Below are 12,231 nucleotides of genomic sequence, written 5' to 3' on the forward strand. Positions count from 1 at the left end.
GTCTCTAAAGCACTTGCTCCTATGGATTATGACTTGAAAGACCAAAAAAAACTGATCTTGGGTATATGCCTGGACATTTGTAAGGTCTCAATAGCCCGTTAATTTCATGGCAATATGATTAAAAACCCTCATTTAGTGAAGCCCTATATTGCTTTGGGAGGTGGTGTTGGGGGGAGGGAACAGGCAGGTCATATACTAGAGCTAAAACAACAACGTATAATTTTTTCCATTATATTAAAAACAGCAGGGGGTGAAAGAGTGATGAAACAATGGAGTACGGTGAATTAGTAAATGGGATTACTAACTTTGGTTAAAGGGAATTACCAAACTTTGTGGTGTTCCTAAATAAAGCTCATGTAATTTATTATATGAAAAAAAAAGACGCCCTTACTGCTGTTATCAACATAAAATGAAGACAAATCTTTTAATGTGATTTCAAAACTTTTATATTTAGGCTTAAAATTCATGCTAGAGGAAGTAACTTGTCTATCTTAGCTCTATTTTATGAAAAGCCATTGCAAGGCTTCCATTTTCTTTCTCAAGTGTCAGGTGTAGGAAAATCGGGGCGGGAGGGAAGGGGGTTGGAAGGAGCAGCAATATTAAAGCAGTTTATGATTGAATTTCTCAGGGATAATTCCCCTTGCAGATAATTACAATTACTCTCTGCTTTTTGTGAAGGTGACGCAAGAGGGTACACAAGAAAATCCCAAAGTATGAATCAGAATGAACCCCTTAAATTCTGGAAACGGTACACATGCAGTGTTTAATACACACTCAAGTCTACTGCACCTGGATTGGGCCTTCACCACTCTCCCCAATACCCAAAACATGCTTCTATTAGGATTCTTTTCAATGCCATCTATTCCATTTATTCCCTGATTCACCCAAGCCTTAAACCTCACAACGCAATGAATAGGTACTATTACTGACATTTTGTAGATTAGGAAATCAAGGCACAAAGTAATTTACCCAAGGACATCAGCTACTAAGTGATGGGGTTGAGAATGGAGTATGGAAAATCTGATCTCAGTGGTCATACTCCTTGATGATATATGAAGTCACTCAAAGAGTATTGAGACCTTATTTCCCACATCTCCCAGGGACTGAAAATTATTTCTGATTCACATTAACAAGACATGTTAGAGCCTTGGATTTATGTAGTCAATAAACAAACTTTATTAATGATTCCTTGTAATAGATACTGAGCTGAAATTCAATGTCTAATTGAATTCATACCATATACACAAACTCCTGTTTTAGATTTTCTATCAGCAAACATCCTGTTCAATAGTCCTTGGGGGTTTTGAGTACATTCACAAAATGAAATCCCAATTTGCTGACAACAAATGAGCACGTGTGAAGTTTTTCAAAGTAAGGAAGCTGCTTGAAAAACACAACTTAAAAAAAAAGAATGTACTCATTACTTAACAATAGGCAAATAAAGTTAAACCAACCACTAAACAGGTTTTAAGTGAGGCTTCTTCCCAGAACTTGGAGATAAAGGAAATTAGCCCTCAGAATTTACTTTTGAGATTAATGGATCACAGCAAACAGGTTAAGTCACTTTTACGACACCAGAATTACTCCTAGCCACACAGCCTTCAATGTATCTTGCTTATCTAGCTACCTTAAGAAACTTCAGGCAGAATACATACTAATAAGTTAACAGAAACAGAGGAGTCATAGAAGCAAAAGCTGGCTGTGCCCAAATTAACACTGTGGAATAAAAAATGGATGCATAGTATCAGACCTAAAACCCTCAGAGCATTCCAGATCCACTGGCAAGATCATCTCTACTGTAATGACAGATGTTTCAGAGGCAAACATCTCTTACAAAACAAGCAAACTTCTGATTATTTGGCTTACATCTGTCCGCTTACAGCAATCAAATTTCAGATATTAATATAGCTGTGAATTCTCAAGTTAACACATTAGTACCATAACCTGGGACCCTAGAAGGGTAGGAACAGAATGTGCTACTTTTCCAATGCAAAAACCCCTAAATCAGCCTATCATAAACAAACTGGTACATGAGATTAGCATGTGTCACCAAGCTTCCCTCATGTGTGGGGTTTATTAATCCTTCATCTGGGTAAATGTGGTTAATGAATCCTACTGCATCCCAAGAAAGCAGACTGCTGAATCAAGAATTCTCCATAACCAAAGCTCTTATTTTTCTTAGCAAAGACATCTTAAAAATCACCTAGCTATTTAAGCACAGTAGTAAGTGAGAAACAATGGCTTTTCTGTGTAGATAAAATTTGGGAATGGTGAAATATCTTGACAGTAGAACTGTCTCCCTTTAGAGATATTACCATGTTTTTAAAAATCCTTATTTCCATAGTAAACGCAAAACCTAAAATATCTAATCAACCAAGGGTACTTTGAGAGTACATAATAGTCATGCATATGCAAGCAGTGGTTTATTTCTAAGATTAGTTAAGGAATAAAAATCAGTAACTTAAATTCTCAAATACAACCAGAAAATGTGCTTAAAATGTTTTAAGGCAAGACATTTGGTAACTAACAAACATATTTCAAATTTGGTTATCTGAAATAGTCATTTCCTTTCAACTATCTGAAACTAGTCATTTCTTCAGTTCAAAGAGGATAGGCCAGAAAAGTAATGTATCCTACATAATCATAATCTGTTCGCACAAAGTAGTGTATGCACCCCTTATGACATTCTCCATGAAACCACGTATCACGGTAGAAATTTTCTTTTGACGCTTAAGAACTCTAACAAGAACAAATCTGCATACACAGAGAAGATCAAGATGCACTTGTAACTGTTTTCAAAGATAAACCTTGGGGTGACTACACAACTTTTCAGTATTTAAATACCTGCAACAAGAAATGAACCTCAGGGTTAAACAAGAAATAGGAACTAGGAATTATGCAAGGTCTCACCACTCAAGGATACTACCATCAGTTTATTTGGTAAAGTAAGCCTCTGAGAATGTTTCTGTGAAAAAACCACTCCTTTGCTTTGGTTCTGAAAATATTGTATTTTAAAATAGCTAAGGCAAATATTTACGGGGCACAGCTCAATATTGAAAAATTAGTTGAAAGAGGTAGAAGTAAAGCCTTTCTATGTAATGTGCTTCTGCATAAAGGTAACAAATCTATGATCTTTGATCTAGGGAAAACACAACTAAAAAATGAATCACTCTTTTATAGGATGTTTAAAGATAATGCTTTTTAATAGTTCAAATATTTTTAAAAATCTCATCAAAAATGTATCACCTTAACAGTACTTTGCACATGTGGAATTTCATACCTAAATTTGATACTATTTTGGTTTATTTATGGCTACTTACAAGAAGACTCAGTAATAATGTCCATTCATTGGAGTCTTTTTCTTTGGTTGAGCCTATTGGGACCAGGCTGATGAACTACTTTATGCAAATGAGATGGTTAAATTCATGGCAATATGAATTATAAGGGTTCTCATTTAATGGAAACGAAACTTAAAAGAAATTCCATATTTTATCCCCATTGTGGTTTACGGAAGCTAATATCCTGTTCAGAGGTTGAAGAGTTTGAATAGCTCACACAATCCTGTAAAAATTACAACTGGCTGCCCTTTAATAAATAAAGTCATTGTAAAGAATTACATTTACAGAGTGAAAAGTGAATACATAGCATTTCAAATTCGATTTTGGAAGTACTAATAAGTACTGACCCATAACAATATACACTAGCTACCTTTTTAACTGTCCATCATTAGCACCAATAAAGATTCAACAAAATTACCTTTATTCTCACATCTCAAAACAATTCTGCAAATTCTTAGTGAAGTATAGTCACAGACCTTAAATATTCACATTGTTTTCTATGTCATACTGAAAATAAGTTCACTACTTTTCTGGATATTCTTTACAAAATCTTATTAAAATTCCTGGTATTATCACCCCAATTATACAGTAGCACAATCACCCTACGTCGTTTCACATGATAGCTCCTTAGAGGTTTCACATCTAAATTACCAAGAACAAAACCCTTCCCTCCCTCATCTTGCACTCATCTTAATTCTATACTAGTCCTTGGATTATGTACCACTGTAAAAGTATAACTGTATCAAAATTACCATGTTTATGGATACAATAATATGTCATACAGAGTAACAAAGTTACATGTAATGACAAAGATTACTAAAGTTATGCCAGACAAGAACAAAGTTAGGACATGCTAGCTAGGCAAAGTCCCTAGAAAGAGGATCCTAGTATCCTAAGTTCAAATAACATTGACAAAATAATGAACAATTATCTTTAAAAAAAAAATTATAAAGCTACTGGCAAATCAGGTAATTGCTAAATAAGAGTAGAGCACGAGATTAAACTCTCTAATATTTACAACTGCAACATACTTGAGTAAAATTACAATTGTGCACATATCAGTGGCTTTGTAACAAAAATAATTCATATACATAGAGGAAAAATTAAGACAGTTTTCAATTCAACAGAAGTTGAATTCAACCTATCTCAAAGATACTCAACAGCCCAAAGATTTACCACAGAATTGAAGATTAGCTGATAAACCAGAGCCATGTTACCGGCATTTAAGACAAATTTTAAACAAGTTAAAGTCTACTGTTTGTTCCGAAGTCAGAAGACTGTGCAAACTTGACTTCAACAGGAATATACTGAGATGTGCAAACAAATGTAAAACCTCCACTAGCTGTTTACCTGGAGGCTTACCTTTTTTTTTTCTCAGTGAGCTTCCTGTTAACAACCATAAGCTATAAATACAGGTACAATGCACAGTCAGTGATCTTTTTGTTTTATTTATTGTTAGAATATAAAAGAACTGAAAGAGCAATAAGTTTAATTTCATTTTTATAAGGAAGACTGCATTTACCTGAAAAAGAAATATGGCATCACACACAAACACGCTTCAGGGGAGGAGTATGTTTAAGAACATGGTGTCCTTCTGAACGCTAAAGGAAAAGCGATTCCTGTTTACTGTTAAAATACGTAGTGTTAAAGTTCTCTATTTAAGAAAAAGACTTACTAATTCTTCACTAATGTAAGTTTCTGTGAATTTAGTTTTCAAATCACAGTAATCTACATAACCATTATTAACAGCTCTGTGTTTATAGTACTGCAACAAGCCAACAAACACTTAAATGCACTTCACATCAAGAGTATGTAAACTTTATTTTTTCCTCTTCAAGCCTTCAGAAAATTAGGGGCTATTTCAGCAGCCAATCTGGTCAGAACCTCTGAAGGCAGAATCAGTGCCTCACAGTGTAAATGACCATCTGTGGCACTGCATACCCATCTGGTAGTGAAGTGTCCCCCTTCAGTGGCTTCCAGTAAGGCCTAGAGTTTAAGGTTAACATGAAAAAGTGCCACCTTTGTTTTAGATTAGTGATGGACTCTGACAAGATAAAATAAAGTTATTCTGTATATTGTTATACTTACAAGCAGCTCCAATCCTGAGTATTTATGGTAATATCTAAACATACAAAAATGTATGTACATTTTTCTCCACTTTCTTGTAAACAGTTGTCAGTATACTGTTTTATCCCTTTATCATTGAAACATGCAAATCATACATACGAGTATAAATACACAAAAGAAAACAATTTACACTCATTCAAAAGCCAAGCAACAACAAAAAATAGCTACAGTATTCAAATTATAAATAAACGAATGCTTGAGGCATCTTATATTCCTAGAAGCAGCCAGCCATTCACCCTAATGTTCTTAGCTGCAATTGTAGAAATACTGAGTTTTGCACCTTCCATGCTTTTACAGTATTTATAACACTATCATATGTGGAGATAAAGACTTGTTTACTATAATCTCTTCTTTTCAGAATGAAGAATAAAGCAGCACTTACAAATATTGAAGCAGTGACAGTAACAGCAGGTGTTACCACTGCTAGATCAGGAGGAAGTTTTCCATTCTAACAATTTTTAAATTAAAAAAGTAAAGGAAAAATTGACCTAAACAAATGATTACATGTTCATTCCTTGGGCACTTAACAGCGAGTCCAGCATGTCGAATGTGTCTTTGTAGTCCATATGCTGGCTGTTTGTACTGTACTCGTGATTGACATCAGGACCGTTGGTCTCCACTGGCTTCTTGTCCAGTTTCACGAGGGTGCTGAGATGTCCGTAGCCCACCTGGTATGTGACAGGGGGAGGAGGGGGTAAGGGATGGTTAAAAACAGAGTTGTGAGAGGATACATACTGCTTAACAGAGGAGGAAGAACTAGATGAACTACCTGAACTTTTGGAACTTTTGCTCATTTTGGAGTGATGGTTGTGAGATGCATCATTGATATGCAGCTTCTTCCTTGAAGAGCTGGAACTAGAGGAAATGCCATCACTGCTCAGGCCAACAGGACTCCTCAGAACAGCGGGTGGTATCCCATCAGCACTGTGCTTGCTGCCACCACTGCTGCTGCCACTGTATGAGTGGGAATACTTGTGACTGCTGGGGTGGTGGCGGTTGGAAGGATGCTCCTTGTGCTTCTCCTTATGGTCCCTGCTAATATGCGGGCTGGAATGCTTGCTCTTCCCACTGCCTTCATCAGAAGAGCTGTGCCTTTCTGAGGAAGAAACTTTTATCTTCATTTTCAGTTCTTCTTTACTGACACTTTTATCAGTGGGTGGTATTGGAATCCGTAATTTCAGTGATCCACTCTTTTCCTTCTTATCTGCCATATATTTTTCAGGTTTTTCAGCATTTGTAATGGGAATTTTCATTTTAATGGGAGAGGTTACAGAACTGCTGCTGGCTGCCTGGGACTGTACATGTTTGTGTTGCTGTTCTACCTGGGCAGCTATATAATGATCCCTTGCATCCAGATCAAGGGTTTCTAGCTTACGTTTTTCTCTGTATTTATCTAAAGACATTTTCTGAGGAATTACTCCAGGAGTAGCAGAACTTGGCCCATGGTGTTTACTGCTTCCTGCTTTATGAGTATAATCTTGCTTAATATTAGAATGGTCAGAAATTTTGTCAGGTCTGTGATGTAGTCCTGAATGCAGTGATACAGAAGGTCCCTGCTGGAAGTTGATGCTGTACTGGCTACCAGACAAAGATGTCTCCTGTTTCTGTGAATATATCTGTTCTGTCCTTGCCGACTCTTGATGTTGAGGCCATTCTTGGTGTGATGACAAACCATATGAGGTACTTGGCATTCCTGTTGCTAGCACTGACAAATTATCAGATGCATGGCTGTCTTGAACAGAAATATTTCCTGAATTTAGAGGTACTGGTGCAGGGAATGTTGATGTAGATGGTTTCTGAAAACTTGGGTTGGTAGGCACACCAGTAACACTATCTACTAAAATGGAATTCTGGACCAAAGATGAACCAAGAAGTGGTGTTTCTGATACTTGTCCATCTACTTTTGGTTTCTTAGCCGCCTGATTAGCCTATTTAAATAAAACACAGAAGAAGCAATGACAGCAAAGGAATTTAATACAAATTTCTTTGCTTATAAAAATTCTGTATTAAATACATGGAAATAAAATCACCTGGGGTTTCACTTTATGTTACCAGTAAATAAATATCTTATTTAGAGGCATAAAAAGGATATAAATAGTTGAAAGCACTGGTTTTAAATTAGATGCAGACTAAATCCTAGCCCAGCATTTGAGAAAGGAATTTAACTCGTCTAAGCTTTAATTTTCCTGTTTGTAAAGTGAGGAGACTATTTCCACGGTAATCACTATGAGAATTAAATAAGGAATTTATAAAGTATTTATAGCAAAGTCTACTGGACACCGTAGTTGAATAAATTATGAGTGTATGTAGCTTACGAAACACTGTAATTACTTACGAATACTGGAAATAATTAACCACAAAAATTCAAACTGATTAGCTATGTAGTTAACAAATTGATGTTCTAAAAACCCGCCAATTCTCTTACCCTCCAGTTTCGAATCCTCTTCAACCTACTAGGCGTTTTCTCCAATATTTGTAGAAACTCATGTGTTAGCTCTAAAGATAAAATTCAAATTTAAAACTTAGAAGGTGCCTTTAGATTTAGAATTCTCTCAAGTGGGCAATATTAGAAAGAAAGCGCAAGAGTTCATCTACTTCACCATCACCCTCCTAATTCAACCATCAGCACATACAGAAGTAGACACAGCTCTGAACTGGTATTTTCAAAGATGAATCTTAAAAAAATTTGTTTTAAATAAATAAAACAAAACACTCCTCCCACACCCCCCTGATTTTACATGCTTACTTAGAATCTCTGGAAAATTTAGTCACATTTAAAAAATTCCTTCCAAATAGAAAATCTCTATTATGCAAACATCATAGTAATAATTGGGATGGGCAAGATCCATCAGTAGATTCTTTAAAATCAGTGGGCAAAAGTTTACGGAAAAAGAGAATATTTGTGTAATCCCAACATACCGTCCTCAAGATATTAATTATAAACAGAAAATCAGTAACTTTATGACCTTAACCAAGTGATCATGATTATCATTACCAGCAATGACATATCAACATAATACTCCATGATAAAATGCACAGTAGGATAAAACCCACTTCTGTGGTATTCTTGCCAAAAACGCATAACTTCACTCTAATAATGGGAAAACATCAGACAAAACTCCAATTGAGGAACATTTTATAAAGTAACTGACCATTCTTCTTCAAAGTGTCAAGGACATGAAAGAAAAGGAAAGACTGAAAAATTATCACAGATTAGAAGAGATTAAAGGGGCATGCCAACTAAATGGAACATGGGATTCTAGAATAGAAAATGGGGGAAATTTGAGTAAAATCTGTAGTTAATAGTATTATACCAATGTTAACTTCTTCGTTTTGATAATCATATTATTATTATAGAAGATGTTAACATTAGAGAAACTGGGTACAAGGTATAATAGTATAGAATCTGTACTACTTCACAATTTCTTTAGATTTAAAATCATTTCAAAGTTAAATGAAAAAAATTCCTTTACCTATACTCATAACTTCCTAGCAATCAACACTAGTAACATTATCAGTAAATCACCCTGGTTATATTTTTACAATTTTTTCCCTAAAATTTAGGATTACAATGAGATGACCCACTTTTCCAAAGTGGTGTGGTTATGATGAATTAGTTTTTGACTCCAAAATAGTGTCATTAATAAAGTTATTGGCCACTCTCAAAATAAATAATATTAGTCAAATGAATTACAATGTCACGTAATATTATTAATGCCAATTTAATAGAGACTAGATTCATGCAAAAACTCGGCACCATTATATGCCCACAAGCTGTGACAACTAATTCCTGCTAAAGACTCAGGAGCTTTTCGATTCAGTCTGGATGAAAACAATCTAATGTCTGTACTACCATTTCTTCACCTGAAAAAAAAAAATGACCACTTTTCTACTTGGACACAGCAGTAAGTCTAGTAGACACATGCCTTTGGGTCCAAAATTAACAATAAACTGTTTTGACTCAATTTCAGAAAAAATTCAAGTTATAAAAAACACATGAAGGTTTGTTATTAATCATTAAAAACAACCAAGCTCCCCCCCCCAAACCCTGTTACAGGTAGGCCAAATACAAGCCAATGTTGTTTTGGGGACAGTCATTAAATGAATTATTTTAGTAAACACTGATGCTTCAGACACCGCGATAAAATTCAGATACTCTTAGTATCTTATACTTTGTTACTTTATTTTTACGGGATCACAATGTGATCCCATAAAAATGTGAGAAAAGGCTGCCACATAATACATTGAAATTTTCAATGTGTTAAGTGTCCAAGATTCCTATTCAGTGGTTCTCCAAATGAATAACGTACTGGAGCCTTTTCAGAATAGAAGCAAAGGGATATTTAGGTGCCTCCTGTTGTGCCAAAAAAAGACTTTACCTATTGATACAATTTAAGAGCAGGATAAAAGGCAGATTACTCGCTTTCTGTGAGCTTTATTTTAGCACCATATATACAAACTATTTTTATTAAGTGTATGCCTATTTTATCTTTATCTATTGACTGCTAAAATAAGACGGTGGCATAGGTAACCTAATTTCAAGTCACAGATGGAAAAAAAAAAGCCCCTACTAGTTTTTTATTTTTTATTTTTTTGCGGTACGTGGGCCTCTCACCGCTGTGGCCTCTCCCGCCACGGAGCGACGCGCAGGCCCAGCGGCCATGGGCCCACGGGCCCAGCCGCTCTGCGGCACGCGGGATCCTCCTGGATTGGGGCACGAACCCGCGCCCCCCGCATTGGCAGGCGGACTGCCAACCACTGCACCACCCTAGTTTTTTATTTTTTATTATTATTAAAAAAATTTTTTTACTGGAGTATAGTTGCTTTACAATGTTTTTTTTTTTTTTTTGCCCACATCTCGCAGCACGCAGAACTTCCCCGACCAGGGATCGAACCCGCATCCCCTGCAATGGAAGCGTGGAGCCCTAACCACTGGACCTCCAGGGAAGCACCCCCCCCGCCACTAGTTTTTAGAAGATGTTATTTCAACTCACTGAAGATTTCCTACCACTCTGAATAACCTTTAGAAAAACCTCTGGCAATGTAAGGAAAAGAGGATAATCATGCGGCAGTAATACAGCATGAGGTATATAATCCAGGAGAAATTTTTCAGGGAGGAAAAAAAAATACCAAAACAAAATCAAGAGACCTAACAAAGAGCATATTTTACCACAAGGGTAGACAAACTATCACCAGTGGGACAAATATGACCTGCATCCTGTTTCTGTAAATAAAGTTTTACTGGAACACAGCCACTCATTTTACAGGTTGCCTATGGCTGCTTTCCAGTTACGGTGGCAGAGTTGTCTAGGTGCATAGATAGTATAGCCCACAAACCCTAAAATAGTTACTATCTGGCCCTTCACAGAAAAGGGAGCAGACCCTTAATGAAATTTCTGTCTTAAAGCATCTAAGATATTAATGGAAAACCACATTCCAAAGCCATAGGGGTCTCTCACTTTATATAACGCAAGTCATGTAAATCCAGTTTTCAAATTAGCTTCAATTTTGTAAAGGAAATTGGGGAAAGCCCACAAAAAGAAGCAGAAAACCTAACATACCAGTTTAGATTTATGCATATATTAGGTAAGAAATGTTATCTATTTCCTTTCTGAAATCTAGAGTGCCTGGTTAAAATGTCTTAATCCCCAGGAATCCCCTGCCTCTGGCCTGCTTATTTCTCTACCAGAAAAACGTCCTATCAGGAGACCTCCAAATTCCAGGTCCATGATGTACAGAACTTATACTCCCAATCTTTCCTTGTGAATTCATACTTATTAATGCAAGACAACAATGACACACTTTACCATCAGTGGAACAGAGCAAGGAATATTACCATGAAAATACCTTTAGCTCACTGCTTCACATCTTCTACAGTAAGCTAATACCTGACTTTGTGCTTATACATTTTAAACTCAACAAAATTAGTTTACTTTATTTTTTATTTTTAAAAATTTATTTATTTTATTTATTTTTTGGCTGCATCGGGTCTTCGTTGCTGTGCACGGGCGGCTTTCTCTAGTTGCAGCGAGTGGGGGCTACTCTTTGTTGCGGTGTGCGGGCTTCTCATTGCGGTGGCTTCTCTCGTTGCGGGGCAGGGGCTCTAGGCGCGTGGACTTCAGTAGTTGCAGCACACAGGCTCAGTAGTTGTGGCACACAGGCTCAGTAGTTGTAGCACATGGGCTGAGTTGCTCAGCTGCATGTGGGATATTCCCGGACCAGGGATTGAACCCGTGTCCCCTGCACTGGCAGGTGGATTCTCAACCACTGTGCCACCAGGGAAGCCCCAAATTAGTGTACTTTAAATTAGGTATTCCTGTATTATCAACCTGTAGCATTATAAATCATATTTCTTTGAAAAGTCCTGAAAAGGCTTTAGATATTGAGTGCTGGTTAATATATGCTTATTTTCCCCCCCTTTAGGCTAATGAATCCTTATTTTCATCCTGTTCATTTGATCATGTTACTATACTTTTTTTAAAAAAATAAATTTATTTATTTATGGCTGTGTTGGGTCTTCGTTGCTGCACGTGGGCTTTCTCTAGTTACGGCAAGCAGGGGCTACTCTTCGTTGCGGAGAGCGGGCTTCTCATTGCAGTGGCTTCTCTTGTTGCGGAGCATGGGCTCTAGGCATGCGGGCTTCAGTAGTTGTGGCTCATGGGCTCTAGTACACAGGTTCAGCAGTTGTGGCGCACGGGCTTAGTTGCTCCGCGTCATGTGGGATCTTCCCGGACCAGGGCTCGAACCTGTGTCCCTTGCACTGGCA

The 12,231-nt window shown here is 36.8% G+C and overlaps 1 protein-coding gene across 23 annotated transcripts in view; it reads right to left on the reverse strand.

Annotated features, from left to right (window-relative positions):
- Nucleotides 1-1,152: 1,152 nt before the first annotated feature.
- The window catches only part of CCNT2 (cyclin T2), a 50,276-nt gene continuing 39,197 nt past the window's right edge, over nucleotides 1,153-12,231 (reverse strand). For 21 of the 23 annotated variants that reach the window (XM_019925456.3, XM_019925455.3, XM_019925454.3 and 18 more), the window contains 2 exons: nucleotides 7,891-7,961; nucleotides 1,153-7,393 (listed from right to left, as the gene is read on the reverse strand). In XM_019925456.3, the coding sequence (XP_019781015.2) occupies nucleotides 5,966-7,393; nucleotides 7,891-7,961 (1,499 nt within the window). In that variant the 3' untranslated portion in view covers nucleotides 1,153-5,965. The remainder of the gene's footprint in view (nucleotides 7,394-7,890; nucleotides 7,962-12,231) is intronic. The other 2 variants (XM_019925458.3, XM_019925459.3) reach the window with 1 other exon arrangement.

This window comes from Tursiops truncatus, chromosome 7 (genome assembly GCF_011762595.2).
Source record: "Tursiops truncatus isolate mTurTru1 chromosome 7, mTurTru1.mat.Y, whole genome shotgun sequence".
NCBI lineage: Eukaryota > Metazoa > Chordata > Mammalia > Artiodactyla > Delphinidae > Tursiops > Tursiops truncatus.